Source organism: Scyliorhinus canicula, chromosome 9, assembly GCF_902713615.1.
Source record: "Scyliorhinus canicula chromosome 9, sScyCan1.1, whole genome shotgun sequence".
Lineage (NCBI taxonomy): Eukaryota > Metazoa > Chordata > Chondrichthyes > Carcharhiniformes > Scyliorhinidae > Scyliorhinus > Scyliorhinus canicula.
The window spans coordinates 39,085,499-39,112,560 of record NC_052154.1 but is presented as its reverse complement, the minus strand read 5'-3'; the positions used below and the strand labels follow the sequence as shown (position 1 = coordinate 39,112,560).

Here is a 27,062-nt window from a genome sequence, read left to right as displayed (position 1 = left end):
ACAGCAGTTCTTGTTAAATGGGTAATTTGAGCCACAGGTATGTGATACCCTAAAAGTACTTACGGTAAGGAAATTAATTAATTTAAAACAAGTATAAAATGGTAGTAAAATGAAAAGAAATGAAAATCGCTTATTGTCACAAGTAGGCTTCAAATGAAGTTACTATGAAAAGCCCCTAGTGGGGTGAATAATGGGATTTAAGATAATCAAATCTCCTGAACTATTGGTTTTCACTCCAGGGTAATTAGAAGGTAGAGATTGAGAGTAGGGATAAAGGAAATGTTCTTTGGTTGAATGTCACATTGGTGTTTCCCATGAATCCCTATCAAGGCCCCAACTTTGGATAAAGGATTAGAATGTTATATATTGAAGTTTGCAGGTGACACTAAGTTGGAAGGCACAGGAACTTACAATAAGCCAGAGACTGACTAAGTGAGTGTTAAAAATTTGGCAGATAGATTTCAATGGTTAATGTTAGATTATCCAACTTGGATCTGAGAAACACAAATTGATTGTTTTTTAATAGTGAGGAATGTAGGGAACATAGGGGTTTAGATAACCATGTGTACAAATCACTAAAAGTTAGTGAACAGGTACAAAATGTAATCAAAAAGGTGAACTGAATATTGATCTTTATTTCAAAGAAGTTTGGAATACAACAGGAAGAAAGCGATGTTTGTACAGAATCCATCTCAAGTACTGCATTCCGTTTTGGATACCACACCTCAGGAAGGATATATTGATTTCAGATGGAGTACAGTATAGATTCACCAGACTGACAATAGGGCTGAAGGGGTTAAATTGAGGATAGTTTGCATAAACTGGGTCTGTATTTCCTTGAGTTACGAAGGTTGAGCAGCGACCTAATCGAGGTGCTTAAAATGATAAAGGCAATAATGGAAAAAAATTAAAATGGTAATAGTAGAATAGATAGAGAAAAGTCTTCCGGTGCAGGAATCCAGACCTAGGAGCATAATTCTATGACGTCTTCCTGTGTGCAAATTGGCTGCCGTATGTTCTACATTACAACAGTGCCTATATTTTTTAAATACTTAATTGGCTGTTAAACTCTTTGGAACATCCTACGGTCATGAAAGGTACTATAAAAGTGCAACTATTTCTTTAAAATTAGAGTTGAAATATTTAGGAGTGAAATCAGAAAGCATTTTCCCACACAAAAGATAATCAAAACTTGGAACAGTGGCGCCAGAAATCTGTGGATTCTTGGTCAATTGAATACTTATTGTCACAGACACCTTTGTTTGGGTGTCCTTGCCAAATCCATGATTCTGATGTAGTGTCTGGTAGCAACTATTAGCTTCTGGATGAGCAATCACATATACCCTGACAGAGGCACTGACAAAAACCATAGACCAAGCAAACAGTCAGACTAGAAGGAACAAGGCTGACGCACACAATTCCCAGAGTCACCTTTTGGATTACAAGAAGATAAATTCCAAGTGGCAATGAACTGAAATAGAAGAAACCTAATAGCCACACGAGTATTCTTGGCACACGGTTACAAATTTTAGAGAACACATCTTGATCAATCCTGCTTTGGGATGTAACAGACATAGTGTCAAGACTGTGATCTGCATAGTAGTCAGAGGTGGTATGTATGCTTGGAGTCCTCGGGGAATTCCTTTGTACCTCCCTTATAGTAATAACCAAGCAGTTAGAAGAACCAAGAGTTGAACTGGAGGAAGTCAAGTTCTTTGGTGTTAAAACTACTTCTTTGCAACCTGAATTCCATGTTGTCCTGTCTCTTGCTATAAGTTTGCACATGATGTTGGTATCATCAGGGAGACTTGCAATTTCATCCTCATGGACCTCTGTTTCATGGCGACAGAAGGGACAGCTAATGCATTGGGAACCATCACTGATATCTAGGATTTTGTTTAGACATTTTGCACATACTCTGTGTAAACAGTCCAGAATCTTAGGCTTTCGGCTGTGACCATTGTACTTTTGGTAACAGATTTTACATTCCAGATCAGCACTTGAAATGCTCTTGTCTCCTTCTGTGTGAGAGCAGCTCATCTTTAAATCAAACACACTGGGAAAAGAAAAAAGGCACGTAATAGAAAAAAATACATTCTCGAGAAACAGTACATAGATTTATATTAATTGGTTCATAATAGAGATTGATTCACATTTAACCTTTAAAGTAAGCAATATATTCTGCCTATATATGTTAATTGGAAACTATGCCGTTGAACTTTGTCTAACTGAACTGTTGGTTCACTACTGCAGCACACTATTTTGTTCTTTCCTTTGATCAAAATGGTGGAAATAGTCACTATTTCCATTTTCCTAAAATAATATTATTAACAAGGAGGCATAGCCTGTCAGGCTGCTTGTGGCTAATCAAAAGATGGACCAATAACCGATATGGTTAGATTTGTGACTAGGGTGGCAACAATTCCACCATCCCGGATATTGGGCGTTTGTCCTCAGTTGTTTGCTGCCGTGATGCTGTTATGGCCCCTAGTTTTGATTCATGACTTGTACATCAGATGGCATCACATGCTCACTAGGGGCAGCACGGTAGCACAAATGGATAGTACTGTGGCCTCACTGCGCTAGGGTCCCAGGTTCGATTCCCCACTGGGTCACTGTCTGTGTGGAGTCTGCACGTTCTCCCCGTGTCTGCGTGGGTTTCCTCCGGTTTTCTCCCACGGTCCAAAGATGTGCAAGTTAGGTGGATTGGCCATGCTAAATTGCCCTTAGTGACCAAAAAGGTTAGGAGGGGTTATTGGGTTATGGGATTAGGGAGGAAGTGAGGGCTTAAGTGGGTCGGTGCAGACTCGATGGGCCGAATGGCCTCCTTCTGCACTGTATGTTCTATGTTCTTTCCGTTCTCACAGCATTACCAGTACAATTGCCCCCGCCCCCTCAAACCTGGTCATATTGCCCACCATGCTGAAGTGTCCCTTAATTTCTCCCCGAGAACTGGTCATCCTGTTTGTGACACCATTTGTATTGTCTGTACTGTTAAAATATGTCCTTCTATGACACTGATGAGCTCTCGTAACAACATCATTTTCATTGCACCAGGCTATTGGCCTGGTTAGAATGGCAGTTTTATTATAATATTATGAACTAACATGAGGTAACTGCATTGCTAAACATGAAGCTGGCCTCACAAGCAGCTTACTCATATGTTTAGCTTGAATTTTTCTTAAAGAAATAATTTTCAGTATTTAAGAAATTTAACGTATTGGTCCAACAAGCGAGTCTGGACTTTACCTGGATCGTACACTAGGATATACAAAATTCACTGATTTGTATCTGCGCTTGAATTTGGTGAAATATGTCTGCGCACTTAAACTGACTAAATCCAAACCGAAGCAAGTTTTTCCAATTCTATTTGAACATTTTTATTTGTTTTTTACTATTGTATATGCTGGTTTCTCAAGCAAAAATCAATTTCTGCTGTCCTTTTACCTACAGGTATGTTTCTGACCATGTCAGCTGAATGTAATGACCTTTCTTTCAAATAACAACGAATGCATAGTTTATTATTAGATTATTTTCTATCTGCCCATAAATGAGGAATTGAAAGGGCTTTCAGAATATTCACATGTCTCATATTATATCTCCAAAATGGTGTGCAGTTTTGATGTTTTAAGTTACCTAGCTTGCCCTTTAAGGCCACTGCTCAACTAGTTACTCTAGGGATACTGGTATTTTTAAATGCTTATAAATCCCACAGGTAAATTAGAAGTCAGTAAATTGTTTGTAAATGTAAGGCTCTAGAATCAACTACCTAACTATATTTTTCTCAGTTTAAGATTGTTTTTCATTGTTAATGAATTAAAATAATTGATCTAGATAAACGCATACTAAATGCAAGATGTTATGATGTTTGGTTTTTGCCAGGGTTACTTGGCTCCAGGCATGACTCAGTCTTGGTCCAATAGTAGACATAAGTTGAAATACAGAGGTGGGATGAGAGTGACTGTCCTTAACATAGAGGCATATTCAAGCAAGTGTGGCACCAAGAAACCTGAGTGAAGGATCAGGGGAAATTGCTCTGGTGCCTGGAATAAAGGAAGCAGCCCTAGGATATCCTCAGGACAACGTTCTAGGCACAACTATTTACAAATGGTTCATCATTACTTTCCCTCTATCATAAAGTCAGAGGTGGGGCAGTTTACAGATGATTGAAGTGTTTAGCTCCATTCACAATTCCTTAGGTAATGTAGCAGTACACACCTGTCTGTTTCGAGATCTCAACAACATCCAGGCTTGGCCTGATAAGTGGAATTAAAACGTGCACCACACAAGCATTAAGTGATGATCATCTCCAACAAGAGAGAGTTAAACTACTCCTGTTTGGCATTCAATGGCATCGCCATCAACTAATGGGAAGCTAGATAAATACAAAGAAGAAAAGAAGAAAAATTATGCCAATAAGGTCAGGTGAGGTAGGGTGGGAGGAGGTTTATTTGGAAGATAAACACTGGGATAATCTATTTGGATTATAAAGTGTACTGTTAGTTAACATACTGGATGGGGTGGTGGAGGTGACAAACAACCAGAAACAAGTGGAATAGAAAAAGTCAGCAGCTGAGTATTCTCTGCCAAATGGCTCGCCTCACAATTCCCCAAAGCCTGTCTACCATCTACAAGACACAAGTCCAGAAGGTGATGGAATACTTTCCAATTGTTGGATAGGTGTAGCTGGAACAACACTCGCGAAGCTCAATGCATTCCAGGATAAAGCAATCTAATTAATCGGCACCCTTAAGTCCATTCTCCCCTAGGGCTGTGAACAGAAATTGGTTTCCACAGCTAGATGGTACTGACGATTAAACATGGCAAAGACATATGACCTTGGATGGAGTGAAGATTTGTAGTTCAGGACCAAGTTATGTGGAAATATAAAATTATCAGTTGAGCTCATGTACATTAGAAGCAAATGCTAATTTTCTTTAAAGATCTATGAAGGAGGTGCAAACTGTGCTAATTGCTTAAAAAGGCGGATACATAAAGGGTCATGTTTATTGCTATTGCACAGCACTTCCGCAAGCCCTTTTAAAGGTCCAGTCTATACAAGTCCATTATATACTCATTTAATGTTGTAGGGCAGTTACATTATGGTGCAGGAAAATGATGTTTGGTATATTGCCCACATACAAAGCTGAACCAATGTGAACTTAGATTAGTAGTCTGGCTACAAGTATTCTTAGAATTTGATTCAAATCCAGGTTCATTCCTCGGAGTAGAATAGATTAAATCATCTGGTGAAAAGGTATAAAAGTTTGATTTAAAATATTGATGTCTCAAAAATAATTGTAGAGTTAGAATTTTACAGTCACTCCTAGGAGCATAGACAATGAGAAAAGTTTGCATGAGAAACCGGGGTAATGCTTTATTTCATAACTAGATATATCTTGTTTTGTTTGTCTCCAAATTTAAATTAGAGAATGACTGTAATCTTTGTAGCATTTGAGAAAGATGTTGATTTATTAAAAGGGTAACTACAGATCTAATGTCTTGAATTTCACTCAGTTCCTAAGGACATTTGGAATATCCTGATTTTTTTCAACTCTTCCTATATCAAAAAAATTGTATATGAGCACAAAGCTTCAACATGTTGTGATTTTTGAGTAACACTTTTATATCAACATTTATGTTGAAAAGGAACTTGGGCCTGAATCTTGCACTCATCGGGCACATGTGATTGGCAAGACCGGGAGCGGACATGATATGCGCTTCCTGGTGCAATCTGACCCCAACTGCCATTTCAGACTGGCTGGCCAATTAACTGGCAACCAGTGTGAAACACTCACTGATAAAGGCTCAGTGCTGCCGGGGTGCGGGTGAGACAAGGGTGGACTGAGCGAGGTGAGGGTGGGCGTTTCCAGTGAGCCTCCTGAAGGCTTGACAGCTGGTGCGAGCTGCCGCCAGGAGCTGCAGTACTGTATAAATGAAATTATCTCAAAGAAAAGTTGCAAAACTCTGCACAACAAATTGAAGCACCTAACAGCAGACTTAATAGTAACTCAGCCCTCAAACATGTCTTTTATTTTATATCATCATGGACATTTTATCCCACCCTGGAACGTGATTGTTGCAAAAATGTGAAGGCCACCTGGCCAATTGGCTTATCCACCAACCGTAAAAGTGGACGGGTCAAGTAAGATTGCCATCAATTGCCTCCTTAATGGGCTTAATTGTGCATTTAATTGTTGGCAAGTACATGAAAGACTCTCGTACGCACCCGACAACTGTAATGTTGCGTGCACTTGATCAATGTCAAATCCTGGCCTTAAAATTGATTCAAATAATCATCACCACAATCAAATAATTCAAAATTTGTCATCTTTTCTCAGGAATTGAAATTTTTAATCTTCAATTTCTAATGTCCAAAATACAGTTTTAAACAAAAATATGTTTTACCTTACAGTAGTAGTTTGGATCTTTCAACCAAATCTATGCATTCTGAGTCTGTGTAGTCTGCAGAACTTCCCAAAATGTAAACTGTGCATCAACATGACTTGAAAGGTAGAAAGCGCATCCTTCATCCTACAAGCAATTGAGAATTGCTTTGCTTTCGCAAAATCCTGTGAAACAAACAGGATATTGAATCCTCAGAGTTTTTTCAAAATACCTTGGAGTTAACAGCAAACGCTATGTTCTAACAAGAACTACTTCAACAAACAACACCCACACATCCAGCAGTTTGTATCAGGATACTGCATGTGTTAAATACAGGTCAAAACATCACCTAATCTGCCTGAATAGCATTTTTTATCAAAACTTCAAGTTTTTCTGTTTACTTTTTAACTTGAAAGCTTATCCATCTTTATGGCTTTTCTAACTGAAACCACAGGATAATTACAGATGAGGACGTCTTTCTGGTCAATCTTGGTTCATCCATCCGCAATGTTCCCTCTTATTGTAGCATCCAGTTATTTTAAAATAATTTTGGAGTTCTCAATTTTATCCAGAGTTCTGTTCTATCCATAAATCTGTTCCAAGCATTGACCACTCTTTGGTCTACAATTAGATCACCATTTTGGGCCCCTCTGCCCCCGACACACCTGCTTCTTTAATTATTTAATGGAATTGAGCATCACTGGCAAGGCCAGTACTTATTGCTGTGATCATTGAGGCTTGATGTTTTCAAAATATTGGACCTCATTTCGGTATGCTGATGCAGCATGAAGAATCCACTGATAACAAGGTGTCCTAAGTGTTGGCTATTGTTGGGGGTCACAGCGCCCCTCACATAACTGTTATCAGTGATTGGGCCTGACTCATGCTCTGGATGGAGAGAAAAAAAGGATATGTGGTGCAGTCTATGGTACCTTGCAGACAACCTAGTACTCTCCATAGGTAGTGAATCGGGGCATTGTTGCTGATGTCACCTGCTAAAGCCTGAAAGGAGTCTGTAAAATAAAAGTTGAGGGCCACGGTGACCTTGTCAGGCACAAGCAGTGCTGTCAGCTTTGGTTATAGGCTAAAGTTCTGGCTTTAGAGTATATAAAGCAAAGTCACCTCATGCACTGCTCTGAAGTAAAGTTAACGTAGGAAAGGTGCCTCCTGATTACCCACTGTGGGTAAGGTACCCTGCATTAAATGTCATTATCCTCCACCCTCTTGTGGCAGCTGCTACTCTTTCCCACTATCTACTTTGCTGCTCTCCTCTTTCAACTTCAAAGGCAGCTGTTAAAGTGTCCTTTCTGCCTGTTTGTGTCACAAGTTTCCCAGGTGAATTTAGCACATTGAAAATTGAGTGCTGAGGCATACCAGAATCAGAAACAGGTCCTAAATTCTATCAGGGTTTCAGTGTTTTCCATAGCTCTGAAGTTAGGTTTCTTAAGGAAATGCTGATCAATATGGCAAGCAGAGCACTTCCTGCCCGCTATATTGGAATTTATGAGGCCATTTAACACACAAAGAATTGGTGCAGCCGAATCACATTTCTAGTGCCAAGTTTCACCAGTCTCTATTAATTACTTGAATATCCAGCAGTAAGGGATCAATCTTGTGGCTGTTCTTGGCATTGACTCACACCTTTGACTTTCTCCTTTGTGCCTCGATCAACAATGCTGAAGACTTGTGCACTATTGAATTTGATTATGACGTTCTCTGACTTGTGTTCTACAGTTTTGCCTGTTAGCTTTGTTGATTACTGTTATTTATTGGTTGGATGCAGTGGTTATAATTGTAACGTTTGTGGCTGGCAAACCAACAGCTCACTTATACCTGCCCTGATTTTCTTTTCCATTCAGGTCAATGACACTTAGAGTCATGAAATGCTTATGCATTACATTTACCAGCTGTGACTCAAAACCACTTGGGATTTTCTAAATCAGTGTTCTTCAAACTTTTTTTCCGGGGACCCATTTTTACCAACCGGCCAACGTTTGGGACCCAACCCTGCCGACTTTCGTGACCCACTCCGGCCGACTTGCGCGACCCACCATTTTCTCTTACCTTGTTTGCTGCTGACAAAAATGGAGGAAATGGTTTTGGGTCCCTTTGGCCCTCGTACACGCTCCTCCAATGGAACCTGTTGGATGAAGGTGAAGCCTTTCGATGTCGGAAAGTATGGAGTCTCCATCTGTCCAAAGTTCAGAATTTTTTTCCTGTAAAATGTTATCAAATAAACACCCCCCCCCCCACCTGAACTTGTAAAAAAAAAAGTTAAATAAATGAAAAAAATGAATAAAACCCCCCCGAACTTGTAAACAAAAATGAAAATAAATGAAAAAAATAAAAATTAAATGAATAAAAACCACTACAGAACTTGTAAAACAAAAAGCTGCAACTGTTTAAAAAAAATAGGGGTCGCACTGGGCATGCGTGCCCGATTTGTGCATGCGCACCGATCATCGTGCGCGCATGTGCAATGCGGCCGAATATTTTTTTGACATGTTCGCGGAATGCGCATGCGTGCCGATCATCGTATGCGCAATGCGGCCAAATTTTTTTTGACATGTTCCCGGCCGCTTGCAGCCGGCATTATGAAAAGCTGGCTGCTGCGCGGGGATTTGCGCGATCGGGAGCGCCACGGACAACAGCTCCGTGACCCTCCCGACACCCGCCCGCGGATCGCGCGCCCGACTTTGAAGAACACTGTTCTAAATTATGGAGGTTAATTAAAGTCGCCTAATAGAACATAGAACATTACAGCGCAGTATGGGCCCTTCGGCCCTCGATGTTGCGCCGACCTGTGAAATCATCTGAAGCCTATCTGACCTACACTATTCCATTTTCATCCATATGTCTATCCAGTGACCACTTAAATGCCCTTAAAGTTGGCGAGTCTACTACTGTTGCAGGCAGGGCGTTCCACACCCCTACTACTCTCTTGAGTAAAGAAACTGCCTCTGACATCTGCCCTATATCTACCACCCCTCAATTTAAAGCTATGTCCCCTCGTGTTGGTCATCACCATCCGAGGAAAAAGACTCTCACTGTCCACCCTTTCTAACCCTCTGACTATCTTATATGTCTCTATTAAGTCACCTCTCAGCCTTCTCCTCTCTTAACGAAAACAACCGCAAGTCCCTGAGCCTTTCCTTGTAAGACCTTCCCTCCATACCAGGCAACATCCTAGTAAATCTCCTCTGAACCCTTTCCAAAGCTTCCACATCCTTCCTGTAATGTGGTGACCAGAACTGCACGCAGTACTCCAGGAGCGGCCGCACCAGAGTTATGTACAGCTGCAGCATGACCTTGTGGCTCCGAAACTCAATCCCCCTACTGATAAAGGCTAGCACACCATATGCCTTCTTAACAGCCCTATTAACCTGGGTGGCAACTTTCAGGGATTTATGTACCTGGATGCCGAGATCTCTTTGTTTATCTACACTACCAAGAATCTTGCCATTAGCCCAGTACTCTGCATTCCTGTTACTCCTTCCAAAGTGAACCACCTCACACTTTTCCGCATTAAACTCCATCTGCCACCTCTCAGCCCAGCTCTGCAGCTTATCTATGTCCCTCTGTATCCTATAACATCCTTCAGCACAATCCACAACTCCACCGCCCTTCGTGTCATCTGCAAATTTACTAACCCATCCTTTTACACCCTCTTCCAGGTCATTTATAAAAATGACAAACAGCAGTGGCCCCAAAACAGATTCTTGCGGTACACCACTAGTAACTGAACTCCAGGATGAACATTTGCCATCAACCACCACCCTCTGTCTTCTTTTAGCTAGCCAATTACTGATCCAAACCCCTAAATCACCTTCAATCCCATACTTCCTTATTTTCTGCAATAGCCTACCGTGGGGAACCTTATCAAATGCCTTGCTGAAATCCATATACACCACATCAACCGCTTTACCCTCATCCACCTGTTTGGTCACCTTCTCAAAAAACTCAATAAGGTTTGTGAGGCATGACCTACCCTTCACAAAATCGTGTTGACTATCGCTAATCAACTTGTTCTTTTCAAGATGATTATAAACCCTATCTCTTATAACCTTTTCCAACATTTTACCCACAACCGAAGTAAGGCTCACAGGTCTATAATTACCAGGGTTGTCTCTACTCCCCTTCTTGAACAAGGGGACAACATTTGCTATCCTCCAGTCTTCCGGCACTATTCCTGTCGACAAAGACGACATAAAGATCAAGGAAAAAGGCTCTGCAATCTCCTCCCTGGCTTCCCAGAGAATCCTAGGATAAATCCCATCTGGCCCAGGGGACTTATCTATTTTGACATTTTCCAAAATTGATAACACATCCTCCTTTTGAACCTCAATTCCATCTAGCCTGGTCGACTGAACCTGAGTATTCTCCTTGACAACATTGTCTTTCTCCAGTGATGAAAAATATCCATTTAACGCTTCCCCTATCTCCTCTGATTCCACACACAACTTCCCTCTACTATCCTTGATTGGCCCTAATTTTACTCTAGTCATTCTTTTGTTCCTGATATACCTATAGAAAGCCTTGGGGTTTTCCTTGATCCTGTCCGCCAACGACTTTTCGTGTCCTCTCCTCGCTCTTCTTAACTCTCCCTTTAGATCCTTCCTGGCTAACTTGTAACTCTCAAGTGCCCTAACTGAGCCTTCATGTCTCATCCTAACATAAGCCTTCTTCTTCCTCTTGACAAGTGCTTCAACTTCCTTAGTAAACCAACTTTTCTGTGGGTTTTTTTCAAGCACACTTTCTGTCTCTTCATAGAACAGGAGAGTCAAACTACCTGTAATTTTATAATTTGGACCTGATCTGATATCCTGGCACTTGACATCAGCCACATTAATCAAAAGTTATTTAAATATAAGAAGATAAAATAGACTATATTGCTATTTATTTATATTTAGAGATACTTCCATCAGACCCTATGTTTTTAAATGGCTTTCTGCAATTTGATTCATATTCTGCTGATTATTCCAAATTGATGTCGGCAGTGTAAAACATTCAGTTCATGCCCATGGCTAGTAAAAAACAGCTTAAGTTGTTCAATCATGGATAGTTTTAAAAATGAAAATATGAATCCTGCCTCTATGCTGAGGGCAGTCACTCTCACCACACCTCTTGAATTCAACCCTTTTGTCCATGTTTGGACTAAAGCTATGATGTGAAGATGTTGGCGTTAGACTGGGGTGGGCACAGTAAGAAGCCTTATAATACCAGGTTAAAGTCCAACAGGTTTGTTTCGAATCAGTAGCTTTTGGAGCGCAGCTCCTTCATCACCTGAGGAATCACGTGGAGTGAATTGACATGTACAGACAGTACCGATCCGGCTTGATAAATGGCCTCCTTCAGTACTGTGATTCTAAATGAAAATGTAGACAAAGGTGTCCAAATTTGCTTATGACACTAAAATGTGGAGGGTGAAACTGTAAACTATCATGCAAAGGCAGTTTAGGTGCAGAGGAATCAAAGTAGATTAGGAAATTAAGCTGAGAAATGACATGAAATTCAGTGTAGAATGAACATTTGAACTGTAAAGTAAATAATGTTAGTCAACAGCACCACATAAGGCAGGTGTGGAAGCATTGAATAGATAGTTACAACTATCTGCATGGTGCAGCAGCATTTGATAAGGTGAATAGGATTTTGATTGTATAATACACTGGATGAGAATATAAATTGCAGAATATAATATTGAGTCCATTCAAGTCATTGGTTCATCCCTACACTAAATACTGCATGTAGTTGTGGTCATCATTACAGGAAGGCATTTTGAAACAGGGGTACCAGTGAGCTATTTGTAGCATCAGGTACCCCTGAGCAATAGCAGATACTGAAGAGGTTGAATTTACTTCCACATTATAAGAGAAGATTGTATGGGCATCTTATTGAAGCAATCAAGTTCCTTAAAGATATCGACAAATTGAGCCCTGAGAAACTATTTACCCCATGACCACAGCAAGGCTTGTAGTGGCATAAAAAGGAAAAGATCTGGTGTAGCTAGTTCACACATATTTGGGTTGAATTTCGGTGTAATCACTTCTGTTGGGTTGGGGGCAGGCAGAGCAAATCTGCTGGCCCCACTCCATTTTCATGTTCATGACTTTCGCTGCTGATTTGTTAATATTTTTGAGGTGGGATACTTGCAGCTCTATCATGGAACTCAGCTTCTCCAGGGAAGTAAAGTGGGAGGGCCCGAGAGATTGGACATCTGAGGTGTCGGGAACTGATTTTGTGGGATCTGGAGAAGCATTAGAAAATTGTTTGGAATGGGCTGGCCAGCAAAATAATTACAGTTGAGAGCAATTTTAAGAGATGGGTGGGTATTTGGGGAGAAAATAATTTATGGTATATAGTTAACAGTATAATATGAAACTTGGTGCACGGAATGGACAAAACTGTATTTTCTGAACCTGCAAATTTCTATGTTCCTATGACTCCATGGTAGCACACTCACCTTTGAGCTGGAAGTCTGTGGTTAGACCCCATTCCAGAGACTTGGAACTCAAAATCATGGCCGGCATTTCAGTGTAGTGTTGAGGCAGTGCTGTCTTTTTGGATCACTATGACACCAGGTGCCCTCAATACCTGAATTTCCAACCTAGGCGATTCTGTTAAACTGGCAATATTTATCCCTCAATCAATATCACTAAAATATCATTTAATCACTTTGAGCTTTGCTGTTAATGGGACTCTGCTACATGTATATTGACTGCAGTGTTTCCCTGCATTACAACTGTGATCATGCTTGAAGAATATACTTCATCGATTGTGAAACATTGAATTGTCTTGAAGACTGGAAATGATGCTTTATAAACTTTATCACTGCTGAAACTATTTTTCAGTCTTTGAGGTTTGCAATTAGCCCTAGGTTAGAGCTATAAAAGTATCTTTGTCTCTTTAGTTTTTTTCATTGATTGTGAGGAGGCAGCATTCAAGTAGTGTGACCTAAAGCAGGATCTTAATTTTATTCCTTTGAAACATCTCTTCCTTCTAAGTAGCGCTCCAACTAATATCTGAATTGAGAACGAGCTGAACTTACTCAAATGAGGCAAACCTGTTAAACACTGACTCACAGCCTTTTGACCTTCTGTTTGATAGATTTCAGTTCAACTTGTTTACAGCTGTTTCTTTACCAAGGCCATCTAACTGTATAGAAGCCAATATAGATCCAAATCAAGTTAACATGGTATTTTCATGTTTTTAATTATTTTTATGTGGCTACCTTATTACATAACAATGTCTAATTGTTTGTTTGCAGTCTGAGATAGTGCTTGGTGACTGTATCTAACAGAGAGCAAATTGTATAGGATCAGCTCCATTTATGTGGATGCAGCTTTGGGGGCAGATCTCAAGGACTATTAGTCTGATGCATTCATCATGAGTTTGAATACCGTACGATTTTAAGTGATAAATAAACATTCTACGTATTAGCATTTTATTACATTCCTGATAGGAAATTTGAATTCTGAAGAATATAGATTTAAGTGTTGGGCTATTATGGATTTTAATTTTTAATCTACAACCCTAATGGTTTTATTATCCTTTAATCATAAATATTTAACCTACAGAAAGGCAGCATTGCATTTTTCTAAATAAAATTTTTGATGTATCTCTTCTATCTAATTTTACTTCTATTAACAAATCATACATGGTATTATAGATACAGCAAAACAAGCATGTCACCCCCATAAATGCCTCTACATAACAGTTTGTGGAAAACAAGAATGTTTAAACCCAAAAAGGTTAAAGGAAACAAGTTTAAAGAAAGATACCAGATTTAGTTATGTTATGAAACCTTTGTTGGTTCAACCCTTCCATGTGAATATCCTCCATGTGAATATCCTATTTAAAATTAAAAAAAACATACCTGATCATTCCTTAATCACCTTCAAAAGCTTTCATTTCGGTCTGGAAAAATGTTTTTCTCTGGGTAATCCACAGGCCAGTAGTTTATCATTGTATAAGCACTTGCCGTACAGCAGTGAAATGACTGTAACAGTATCATTCTATTCATTCACACAGATGTACAAAACAAAAGCTGCAGTGAAGCTAGGAGACATCAACAACCGTATGAAGGAACAAGAAGAGGATTTTGCCAGAAGGACTGCTCAGTACCAGCGGGAAATACGGCATCTCCAGCAGCTACTGAAGGACAAGCAGGAAACCCTTGATGGACTGCTTGAACAGCAAAGGTAAAGCAGTCATAGGCAGAGCAAGCCAATTAGAGCAAACTGGTAGATAAAAAGATGCACAGCTGCAGGTTCCTGTATTCTAGTGTTCCCATCTGGCACTTTTTTGAATGGCTTATCTTATACGCTAAATTTGACATGAAAGCAGAGAAACAAATGGTGAAAGAAGTCAAAATTCAGTTAACTTGGTTTTAATAACATTTTCCCTTTTTGACACCAGAAACCACAACAGAACCTGTTTCAAGATTTGTAGCTACTTGTTTCTTTCTGCTTCCTGCCAGCACTGAATAGATTGACTGTTAGAAATATAATATATAGAATTTGTGAATGAGGAGCAGTATCAACATAATCCGACCAATTGGTTCTAGATTTATACTGCTGCTTGAAATGGTAAATTTTCCTTTGAGTTAATAATGCTGGTAAAATTATCAGATTGTTCAATGTTGTCAGCTCTGTAATGTTGATTGAAGCACTGCAAGATGAAAAAATTCAGTTAATCCTCTCAGTTGGTACAGGATGAGGAGGAACAGAGACAAATACCAGACGTCATTCATATAATACATGTTGGCAGTGTCTAGGATATTGAAGGGAAAGCTGAGACTAAGCTAAACTCGTCCTTGCAAAAGAGAGGTTATGATTGTGAGAAGAATGCAATCCTGTTTCTAGCAGTACTTGTCAGCAGCGATGTGCATCCTATTGGCAGCTGTGCAGTGCAGTCCCATTATCTGCAGAGTGAGAGAGAGAGAGCAATGAAACAAACCTAATCACCATCTTCTTTCACAGCTCTTCATTGTTTTTTATGGGATAATAGGTTCAAGCAGCCAGGTTGCTGTAGTTACTGAACCATTTAGTAGTTAAAGCAGCAACCGCTGCTTGCAGAGCCATTTATAAGAATTAAATGAAGTTAAAAACAGCACAATGGATAATAACCAATAATATTTTGATACATTTAGCACTTTGGGAGTTCCTGAAGATATTTTTGTATTTAGGCCATTTTAATCTGTACAAATTTACTAGTACTCTTATTTTTGAAAAGAGCAATGTATAAAAATACTAAACAAAAATACTTAATTAGTAATGCAGAGTGAACAATATTTATATTCTTTGAACAGTACTGTTCCTATGAAGCCCCATTATATCTTTGTACAATTAAGTAATAAAATATAATTGGCAGATTCCATTCTGAACTGTCAACTGTTGCTAAAATGCATAATTCCCAGAGGGTTTGAGTACAAATAGAACACAGGAACAAGAATTGACCATTTGTCTGCTTGAGCCAGTTATGCCACTTAATGCAATCATGGATGATCTATGACCTAATTCTATATACCCACCTTTGCCCCATATCCTTTAAAACCTTTGGTTCACAAGAGTCTATCAATCTCAGTTTACAAATTAACAATTGATTCAGCATCAATTGCTATTTGCAGAAGAGAGATCCAAATTTCTACCACCGTTTGCATGTAGAAATGTTTCTTTTGTTCATCCCTGGAAGGTCTGGCTCTAATTTACAGACTCTGCCCTGAGTCCTAAACTCCCCAAACAGGGAAAATGCTTTCTTTATCTAATCTATCTGTTCCCCTAATATCTTAAACTTTGATCAAATCACTCCTTAATGTTCCAAATTCCAGGAAATACAACTCTGCTTTTTGGAATTCCTCCTCCTAATTTAAGCCTTGGAGTCCAGGTATAACCTACCCTGCGCACGCTTCAACAACAATATAGCCTCTGTAAGGTATGGGTCTCGGAGTTGCTCAAAGTACTCCAGGTGTAGCCTAATCAAGACTCTGTATAGCTGCAGCATATTTCTACCTTCTTCTTTTCTACTCCTCTAGACATAAATACCAGCATTCCATTAATCAATATGATTATTTTTTGTACCTGTCAATGACTTTTTCAGGATCTATATACCTGGACCCCAAGTCTCCAGTGGAGGTATGGTAGGCCAATTAGCTTCCTCCTGAGTTGTAACAATCCTGTGATTCTGACTCATTAGACCTCTGCTGCTTCGAACATTTTGCCCTTTAGAAAGTATTCTGTGCTCTAATTTTATGATCTAAAATGAATGACCTCCCATTTGCCAACACTCAAATTCAGTTGCCACAGTTTTGCCCATTCATTTAATCTATCGACATTTCTTTGTAATTTTACACTTCCATCTGAGCTTGTTACAATGCCACCTATCTTTGCATTATTAGCAGATTAGGATACATTGCTTTCCATCCCCATTGTCATTAATTAATATGGTGAATAGTTGAGGCCCCAACCCAGTTCCTTGTGGGACACCAGTAGTCACACCCTTCCATGGGGAGTGCAGAGCCATGTGGGTGCAGTCGATAACACCCTGCATCTGGACATTCCTGCTATGTGGGTGAAGCCCATGATCCTGGCTCACTCGGACCCAGTCCAGGTTGATGTACATGTGGGCCCATGCAAATACCACGTCTATGACCTCTCTTATGCACTTGTGTGCAGCTGACTGGGATATACCACACAGGTCATCTGCGCAGCCCTGAAATGAGCCACTGGCATAGACATTCAGAGCATTCACAGACAATGGGTTACCTCCCAGTCCATGTAGTGCCAACTGTTGCATCACCTGACACAGGTGGTCCACCATCCCCCAGGTCAGACGCGGTTTTCTCCAGCACTGAATCCCTGGCATCTGGAGGTAGGAAACTGTCAGAATACCTGTGGCCAATAGTGTCTCCTCCAAGGCTCTTCCATTTGTGGCCCTCCTCCCGGAAGATCAATGGGCCCTGCCCCCCCCCCCCCCCCCCCCCCCCGCCTCCACTGCAGAACACTGTTCCTAGCCAGGTTGCAGCGTGCTTTTCTCGTTACATTACTGGTGGTAGGTCTGGAAAATCGGAAAATGTGATTTTGCCGGTGAGAATTGTGTTTTCTTATTCTTGCCGAATTCTGCCTGTGTTGTCGTTCTTGCTGATGGCTATTGTGTGCTCAAAATCGCACGCACATTTTTTCCTTCCTTTTTTAGAAAATATTTTTATTAAGGCATTTGTGTATCATTAAACACAACCAAAATCAGAGTAAGAGCAAACAGAAAACCTCATAACAAATAAATAACTCGACACAACCCCAACCTCCCTGCTGTTCCCCTCCACCCATCCTGCCTTCCCCATTTTAACCCCTTTATATTTGGTAAGGCCAGCCCGCACTCCCCGGTCCCCATTCCAACAGCACCTTCTTTACCTGTGAGGATTTCACCGTCCACACAAACCCAGAAATGAGAGCATTAATTTTCCTGAAAAACGATTTTGGAATGAAGATCGGAAGGTTTGGGAAAACAAATAAGAGTCTCAGGAGTACCGTTATTTTCACTGTCTGCACCCGCCCCGCCAGTGATAACCTCTTATCCCACCTCTTAAAATACCCCCTCATCTGTTGCACCAACCGTGCCAAATTCAATTTATGTAGTTGTTCCCATCCCCACGCCACCTGGATGCCCAAATATCTAAAGCTCGCCCCCACCATCTTAGACGGCAGCCAGCCAAACCTCCTCTCCTGTCCCCTTGTCTCGATTGGGAAGACCTCACTCTTCCCCATGTTTAACTTATATCCAGAAAACCAGCCAAACTCCTCTGAAATGTTCATAATTCCCCCAATATCTCCCAGTGGATCTGATATATAAAGCAGCAGATCGTCCGTATATAGCAAGTCCCTGTGCTCCACGTCGCCCCCCCCCCCCCCCTCCCCCCCAGCTATCGATCGCTAGCTCCTTGACGCTCTAAGCACCATTGCCAGTGGCTCTATTGCCAAGGCAAAAAGCAACATGGAGAGTGGGCATCCCTGCCTTGTCCCACGGTGTAGTCTGAAGTATCCCAAACTCACCCGATTCATCCGTAAGCTCGCCCTCAGTCTCCCAAACCTCTATGGGTCTCCCCTTCCCTTTCCACTCCGTGAACCCTTTTTTACCACTGACATCCTCTCTGACTGCAGACTCAACTGGTCCAAACTTGGCTCAATTACCTTATTAAAGTGTGTGTGTCCCGCACCCCCCATAATCAACTGGTGCGAGTCCAGGTCTGGGATCTTCCTTCAAGCTCCTCAAATGCGCAAACACGCGCGACCATTTGACAGGCCCATTCAGCCCTCTCGCATTCCAGGTGACGAGCCTGGTCAGACGGCACCCCGCCCCCTCCTCTGCCGATCAACTATATCTGTTCGTGTCACATGACCCCCCCCCCCCCCCCCCCCCAGGCCCACCCCTGTATGTCCACTATCATCAACTGCTTTCTAACTTCGCCACAGCAGCCTCACCTTTGTCAGCAGCCCCCCCCCCCCAAATCAACACTCCCATCCCCTTCTATTACGATAACCACCTGCCCACCCCCCACTGCGCTCCCATTAACCAGCCGCCTAGCTAATCTGGCATCCCTGCCCAGGGCGCCAAACCTCCTACCCTCCACTGATTTCCCCCCTCGCTCGCATACCTCCATAGCGCAAATAACATTGAAATTCTTTAAAAATGCACTCATCCTCCATGTTCCCCAAGCATCTCGTCACAGCAGCCTTCAAAAAACATCTCAAAGAAGAGAGGTTCTCTCCTAACCAACAACCCAAAAACAATAAAGCAAAAAGGCAGAGAGGCCAACATCTTCTCTCACTTCCTCCAGAGTTCAATGTCCTCCACCTCCTGCCAGTTCATTATCTCTCAAAAACTCCATTGCATCCTCTGGTGTCCCAAAATAATGCTCACTGCCATTGTAAGTCACCCAGAGGCGGAGCGAGTACAGCATTCTGAACTTCACCCCCTGAAGAGGACAGCCTTGACTCGGTTGAACCCGGCTCTCCTCTTGGCCAGCTCCACACCCAGGTCTTGGTACATTCGGAGCTCATTACCTACCTACGTGTCCCTCCTCATCTGCCGAGCCCACCGCAAAATCTTCTTGTCAAGGAATTGTTCGAGCCTCAACACCCTCGGCAGCTCAATCGCCTGCGGCTTCCTCATCAGCGCCCAGGCGCCTGGACGACCTCCAGGGGCGATCAAGGGCCCCCTCCTCCATCAGCTGCATGGAAGCACAGTGGTTAGCACTATTTCTTCACAGCGCCAGGATCCCAGATTTATTCCCGGCTTGGGTCACTGTCTGTATGGTGTCTGTATGTTCTCTCCGTGTCGACGTGGATTTCCTCCAAGTGCTCCAATTTCCTCCCACAAAGTCCCAAAAGACGTGCTGTTTGGTAATTTGAACATTCTGAATTCTCCCTCAGTGTACCCGAACAGGCGCCTGTGTGTGGCGACTAGGGGATTTTCACAGTACATCATCATCATTGCAGTGTTAATGTAAGCCTAATTATGACACAAATATAGATTATTATTATTCTAGCTGCTCCATCATTTTGGCTACACATGAGCAAGTGTCCGCTCCGTCGATACCGTCTTGCGTCCCAACAATTCTTAAATTTTTGTCTGCGGGAGCGGTTCTCCAAATTTTCCATCTTCTACTTTAGCCGCTTCTGGGTCTCCCACATCATCCTGATCTCGGCTGCCAACGAGGTAAACTCCTCGTGCTTCCCCACCGCCTCATTCACTTTCTGGATGGCCTGGCTCTGGTTCTCCAGCCTCTGCACCTCCCAATCGATCCCTGTTTTTAGCAGTTCTCCCACCTTAGCCAGTTCCTCCTGAGCATCCCTCCTCTGCTGGCTCAACGGCTCCTTCAAGAAGTTCCCCAGCTGCTCCGTATATTGGGCTGGTAGGGCCGAGCCTATACCCTCCACCATCTTCACCTGTGGTGCATGAAGAATGTCATGCTCCAACAACTCCTTCCTTCTCGACCCTCTTCTGGTCTGCTGATCCATCCACCGACACCACCAGTGGAGATTTATTTTCCTCTACCACCTCTACACCTTTTTTCCACCAAATCATCTGCTCAGTAAATGTTGAAAAGGACTGAAAAAAAATACTCGAGCGGGAGCTGCCAAATGTGCGACCACTTAATTCATGGCTGCCACCGGAAGTCTTGTTTTTTCCTTCTGTTAATTTTGCCGAGTTCCTGACCCAGATTCATTATTTTATCATGACCACCCTTTCTTAATAAAATTGTGAAAATGTTACATTGATTTTGATAACCCTCGCAAGTTTTTTTCATTCTCTCTTTTTGCACCTCTTGCTATTAGTTTTGATGCCCTTTGGCATTCTTTTTATCTCTCCCATTTATCCAGATCTGGGTTACTTCATGCAACTGTATGTTTTGTTTTTCTTTTAGTTGTTTCTCTCCTCTTTAGTCATGCATGTCTTATTTTTGGCAACTAAAACTCTTGCCCCTTAGGAGTATAAAATGGTTCTATATTTTTGAACACCTCTTGCTGCACTCCTGTCTTTATGCCTATTAACAGATTTACCCAATTTACTGTGGACAGTCTTTGTCTCATCACATTGCAGTCAGCCGTACCTAAATCTAAAGTCTTGAAAATTAACATTGAATCTGCTTCCACCACCCTTTCACACAGTACATTCTAGATCACCAAAAATCACCATCCCAAAAAAATTATCCTTGTCTGGTTCTTCTGCCTATTCTCCTAAATCTGTGCCCTCTGGTACTGTCCCATCAGCCAGTGGAAGCACTAACAAAATCCCTCATAAATTAGAACATAGCCAGTAAAGCTCTCATTAACCTTTTCTAACCGAAGGAGGATAATCCCATTTTCTAATCTCACCACATAACTGAAGTACCTCATGTAAGATATAATTTAAGTAAATGTCTTCTGCATGCTCTCCAAGACTTTGACATCTTTCCTGGTGCGGTGTCCAGAATTGGACACAATACTCCAATTGAGGCATAAATATTAATTTCTAAATGTTCAGCGTAACTTCCTTGCTTTTGTCCCCTGTTTCAATAAAGTCATGGATCTCATAAGATAAAATCTTACTGCCAAAAAGTTTTTGGATCTGATAATTATGAATATGGAATATCAGAGTAAAGACATATATTTGAAGAAAACATTAGTTAGGTCACAGTTAGAATACTGTATGTTATTTTAGGTATACTAAAATCAGAGACTGTGCAATATCGATTCATCGGCGTGATAACAAAGATGAGAAATTCTGGTTATGAAAGGAGAGTTTAGTTACTAGCGCCTGGAATTTCTGCTGTGACCTTCCTGCTCTCCCATTGAAACTTTGAGACCACCTAGAGAAGTAACCTTCCATGGCCTTTGCTTTACTTCCTCCCTCAAGGCCTGCAATCCTAATTGTCCAACACTAGTTTATTTTTCATTCACGACATGATGGTGGTCTTTTCTCCAGTCACTTTGCTCCTTCTCTCAACATCTCTATTTCTCCCCTAATCTCCTCCAAGCAATACCTTTTCTTGGCTTCCATGCTAGTTGTAGTTCTCTACTGCTTCTATACAATATTTAGTGCAAGTGTCAGTTAAGACAGAATTTGTTGGGTACTTACACTTCTGTAACCAACCCTGACCCTATTTTCACCCAGCATAAGGATGCATGTACTTTCTAAGAAGGATCCCAGGATAATGAGAAGATGTTGGAACTGTACCTGTTATTTTTTTCTGCCTCCTTAAAATAAACTGGATCTTAGACAATAGAACAAACTAATATTCTTGCAAAAACCTGAGTGTTTAACCTACATTTTTTGATTTATTCATCAAGCAATTTTTTTTCAATGTACAGCAGCAAATGCAGTGTTTCTAAATTCCACTTATTTAATCAATGTCATCAATAAAGCCTTATTTAAACCTATAGAACAATATAATATGGTGAATTATAAATAGTGTGGCATCACTATGAAAGACAATGCCGTCCAATTGAAATATGGGTACTGATTTGTGCTTTCTTTGTCAGCATACTTTATACAGTGTTTACAGTGAATTATTATTACTAATGAAACCTGTAATTTTTCATTTCAGTTGAACTTTCACTCGAGTGATTTGTTCTCAACCATGTTAATACTAAGTACAGATAAAACATAGCAACATTTTGAGTAGTTTTGTTTAAAGTAATTCTCAATCCTCTTTGTTTCTGAGCATTATGGGTCATTTATCCAAAGCAGACTAATTGTAGAATTCTCCTAACAATATGAAGAATTTATACCAGAGAGACTGAAGGCCGAATACAAGTTGAATTTTTACATTATTTAACTCCTAGTCGTGCAGATAAAATAAATGTTCAGTAAAGCTAATAGATCTAACTGTCTGTTTCCTTTAGACAAGTAGAATCTGAACTTGAGACGGTTTGGGAATCAACCACACGAGAAAATCGGCGGATAAAAGATCTTTTGCATGGCACTTTACATAAAAGTAATCTCTTGGACACTGTCAAATTTGATCGATCAGCTTCAGAAGTAAACCCTCACAGATATTTAGGCAGCCAGTCGGATTTCAGAGCATTCAGCTACTGTGATGTGATGCTCGCCTCCGCTAGAAGGATAGAAGATAGAAGGACACATGAAAATTACCTGCAGCCAAACATTGATGAACGTTTGTCTCATCATGTGGCTGAAAGTGGAGATTGTGCTATCACTCAACAAAGAAAGCAAAAGCCCAGAGAAGAAAGTGTTAAGAGCCCAATGTTTGAGTCTGACTCGGATCAACAACAAATTGCTTCCTCTGATGAAAGTGACAAAAATGAGCATGATTTCTACTCTTAATAAGACCACCAGGGATGTTTTCAAATGTGTTATTCCTGTAAATGTTGTTACAATCTTTGTTGACCGATAACAAAAAAAATTCAAACTTCAATTGATAGCTTAAAGAATGATATGACAAGATTTCAAGTTTCAAAACTTTTACTGTAATAACTGACTGAAAAGAACTATTGATTAAATCCTATTTTCTTTTTGCAGGACTATTGATTAAACCCTATTTTCTTGTTGCAGGCAACTTATACTTTAAACAACATAATAGAATATTTTTTCATAGGCCAACCAAAAAAGACACTTTGCAAGTATATTTTACACTGCCCTTAACGTAGGCAGTCAATTTTCCCTGAATCAATCTAAAGTGATTCTTGGCTCCTGAGGGTTTATTCCTGTTCTTTTATTTTCTCAGCCTCATACAGGTAATTTTCAACTGTCTATCACAGTTTTCTTTTCTTGGAGACTCTTCCAGCCTTGTTTTAACTCACGTTGAATATGAGGATGGATTCTCCATTTCAGGGACTATGTCCCCACGCCGTCGTGAAACCTGTGGCCGTTTATGCCAGAAAAACTGCCGTCAAAAGACCAGTTGGCTGCAAGGTGACGTCGTGGAGCCCGCAGCTCCAGCTGCCGATACGGCCTCCTGCACCTCCGGGTCAGAGACCACGCATACGGCGGCCTCCAGCGGCCATGCCGTGCTCCATGGGGGACTTGGATCGTGGAGCTGGACCGCAGAAATAGTGCCCCTGATCGGCCATGTGCCCAACCCCGACCGCCCGCACAATAAAAGCACAGTCCCATATGAGGACCCCCCCCCGCCCTCCAATCGTCCCGACCACGGCGGCCACGGATTAAGACCGCAGCCACCTTGTGAGTTTCCCGAACGGCTGGGACCATGTTAGAAATACGCCATCGGGACTTCGGCCGGTCAGGGGCGGAGAATAGCGGGGTGGGCCTCAGGCAATGGCCGCAAGTGGGGGATACGGGTGGAGTGCCCCGCTTTTCGAGGGCCGGGAACCGAGGAACCAGCTTCGGTCCCGATTCCATGAGTGAAACTGGATTCTCCGCCTTGGCGCCAGACACGATTTCGGCATTGGCGTGCGGAGAATTCAGCCATGGTCTTTTCAATCTGAGCATAAACTTCCAACCACATTCCTGCGCAGTGAATCAAGGAAATCTTTTGATTTCTAACTGCTCCCTCCCAGATCCAGGGAGATTAAAATCACTGATTGTGATAATCAATGATAGTCCAGGAAAAGCTGTAACCTGATCTTTTTAGTGACTTGCTCTACATCCAGCCCCATGGCAACTTCAATCACATGGGCCTTGTGATCTAGATAAAAATGTTAATTATCCATCTGTGAGAGATTAACTTTCTCTCATTTTGTAAGTAAATGAAAAGTTTCACGTACAACCAATATTCTCAATATTTTTCTGGGACTTTCGAGATGTACAGTCTCCACTGTTAACATTGTTGCTGTCATTGTCTCCAAGCTTATAAACCTTGCAACTTCTTCCTGGTAAAACAATTTATCAGGCTTATTTTTGATCCCTAACAATCAAAGGACTCTGGCTTTATTATTTGTTCATGGGATGTGGGTGTCGCAGGCTGTGTGAGCATTTATTGCCCATCCCTAATTGCCCTTGAGGGGGCAGTTAAGAGTCAACCACATTGCCAAGACGAAGACCAGAAGTAACCCATTTCCTGATCCTGGTGGGTCACAATGTTTCTTTTCTTATTTGTTCATGGGATGTGGGCATCGCTGGCTGGGCCAGCATTTATTGCCGATCCCTGAGGGAACTTAAGAGTCACCCACATTGTTGTGGATCTGGAGTCACATGTAGGCCAGACCAGGTAAGGATGGTAGACTTCCTTCCCGAAAGGGCATTAGTGAACAAGATGGTTTTTTACGACAATCGACAATGGTTTCAGGGTCATCATCAGACTTTTAATGCCAGATATTTATTGAATTCAAATTCCACCATCTGCAGTGGCGGGGTTTGAACCTTACTGTCAGGCAGACTTAAGGTCACACAACCCCCATTCAACTTGCATTACAATTCATAATATAACAATCTTCTAAATCTCAGAATTATTATGTTTTTCACTCATATGCTTGTTAAAGTAGAAATGTTGTATATGTACTAAAAAATTATTTTTTTAGTTGCTTCATGTGCAGATTTTTAAAATTGTCATTTAAAGATGCATGCCTTCCCTGCTCTATTTATGTCATAATGGTATTCATCCCTGAATATATCCTGCCACCTCTAGTTGAAATTATCCAGATTTTCACCTGGTTTAGCGGATGCTTGCACCCATTCAGAGACATGGACATACAGCCCCACCCGCTGCTGGAATTGTCCAGTCCCACAGATAGTCAATGAACTTTTGGCCGAGTCGTCAAATATCCTGCAGTATGTGCTGCCATTATGAGACTGGGAAATCTTGTCCTTCATTTCCCTTTGAAATTTAGTTTAATCGTGTATCAGTGTTTCCTAGACACAGAATAAAATGAAATGGTAACTTTCTTTTTTAATGATAATTAGTCATTATATCCTTAATCTTTTCATACAGTGATTTGCAGACACAATTATGTATAGAAGTGAGTTTTGTGCAGCTAAGGGGCATTGCACAATTTGGGGCTTTTGAATTTTGGAAGGATGGGGCTGGGGGGAATGACTGAAATTTATACCATTGGGACTTTTGTATACAGGGTTCTGAAATTTATATATTGGAAACAAATTTATTAAAAACATTATTTTTTTCTCTGTCCTCTGGACATTGGGCAAATGAGTATGATGAGAATTGTCAGTAAATTGCAGAGTATCTCTATAAACATTTTGTACTTCAACTTGAATGTGACTCCTGATTGAAGTAAAATCAATAAATTAGACAAGAGAATGTTTATTAGTAATGATTGGTATCCTCCAAAGCTAACCAAGGAGGAAATGTTTCATCTGTGTATCTGCTCAAGTTCATAATCACAAGTTCATAATGAGTTTATTAAATGTTAAGAACACTTAGTTAAATTGCTTTTCATTAACATTGAATTTACTGAAACATATGTGTGAATATTTCACTTAGATGGACCATCAAATTTATGGCATACCAATAAGGAATAAACATAACAGTAGGAAAAGCATGTATTTAAAATGTTTGCAAGTACTAAAACTTTTTGTGGTAAAATAACACTTCAGTTTACAATAACATTTGCCAACCTATACAAAACATTTGCATTGTTTCCATTATGTCTTCTATCAATGCCTTTGTGAGGGTGTTTTTGTGACAATTGTATACATTTCTAGTTCATCTTTGTTAGATGTAAGAATTAAAATAAACAGTTTTACCCAAAAGTTTGGTTCTAAATTGCTAATCCATATAACTTAACAAGCTAGGGATGTTTCAAAACTCTGGGCAAGATTCTCCGTTGCACAATCGAAATCGCGATCGGGCGGAGAATCCACTCTGATGGCCAAATCGGGGTTGGCGCTGGTTTGACGCCAATCAGCCATTCTCTGCACCCCCAGAAGTGACGTAAGCGTGCCGCATACCATTGCAATGACGTTGGCGTGTCATCGGCAGGCCCTCCCGCAGTGCTCCGCCCCCAATGGGCCGAGTTCCCGACCACTCGGGTGACGTGTGGTCTGAGTGGTCGGGAACCCGGGACGGTGGCTGCCGATTGTGTCCATTGCCGCCACACTCGGCCGCGATCCGTGCCACTGGCCAGGTGGACTTGTAGGGTGGCCTGTGTGGTCGCGGATGGTGGGTCGGGTCCGTGCAAGGCTGGCGCCATATTGTACGGTACGACCGCTACAGGTCATTGGTGTGCGCATGCACAGCCATGGACCCGGCCATTCTCCAGCTA

The 27,062-nt window shown here is 41.3% G+C and overlaps 2 protein-coding genes across 5 annotated transcripts in view; one reads left to right on the top strand and one right to left on the bottom strand.

Annotated features, from left to right (window-relative positions):
- The window catches only part of cep89 (centrosomal protein 89), a 184,901-nt gene extending 158,351 nt beyond the window's left edge, over window positions 1–26,550 (top strand). Inside the window, exons 19-20 of the mRNA XM_038806548.1 lie at window positions 14,416–14,585; window positions 22,767–26,550. Coding sequence (XP_038662476.1) covers window positions 14,416–14,585; window positions 22,767–23,208 — 612 coding nt within the window. The 3' untranslated portion in view covers window positions 23,209–26,550. The remainder of the gene's footprint in view (window positions 1–14,415; window positions 14,586–22,766) is intronic.
- On the bottom strand, window positions 616–14,420 carry zgc:165481 (uncharacterized protein LOC100073327 homolog). 4 transcript variants are annotated; one of them, XM_038806549.1, is made up of 4 exons: window positions 14,261–14,420; window positions 6,409–6,572; window positions 4,219–4,375; window positions 616–2,056 (listed from the first exon to the last, which is right to left on the bottom strand). In XM_038806549.1, the coding sequence occupies exon 4, from the start codon at window positions 2,038–2,040 to the stop codon at window positions 1,315–1,317; it is 726 nt and encodes a 241-aa protein (XP_038662477.1). In that variant the 5' UTR covers window positions 2,041–2,056; window positions 4,219–4,375; window positions 6,409–6,572; window positions 14,261–14,420; the 3' UTR covers window positions 616–1,314. The 4 variants fall into 4 exon arrangements, with proteins under 4 accessions (XP_038662477.1, XP_038662478.1, XP_038662480.1 ...); XM_038806550.1 differs by lacking the exon at window positions 14,261–14,420 and adding an exon at window positions 8,452–8,513; XM_038806552.1 differs by lacking the exon at window positions 4,219–4,375.
- Window positions 26,551–27,062: the final 512 nt, after the last annotated feature.

Bases quoted from the DNA above. Each gene is read 5' to 3' on its own strand.
- zgc:165481 (XM_038806549.1), bottom strand. From the start codon at position 2,040: ATGAGCTGCTCTCACACAGAAGGAGACAAGAGCATTTCAAGTGCTGAT.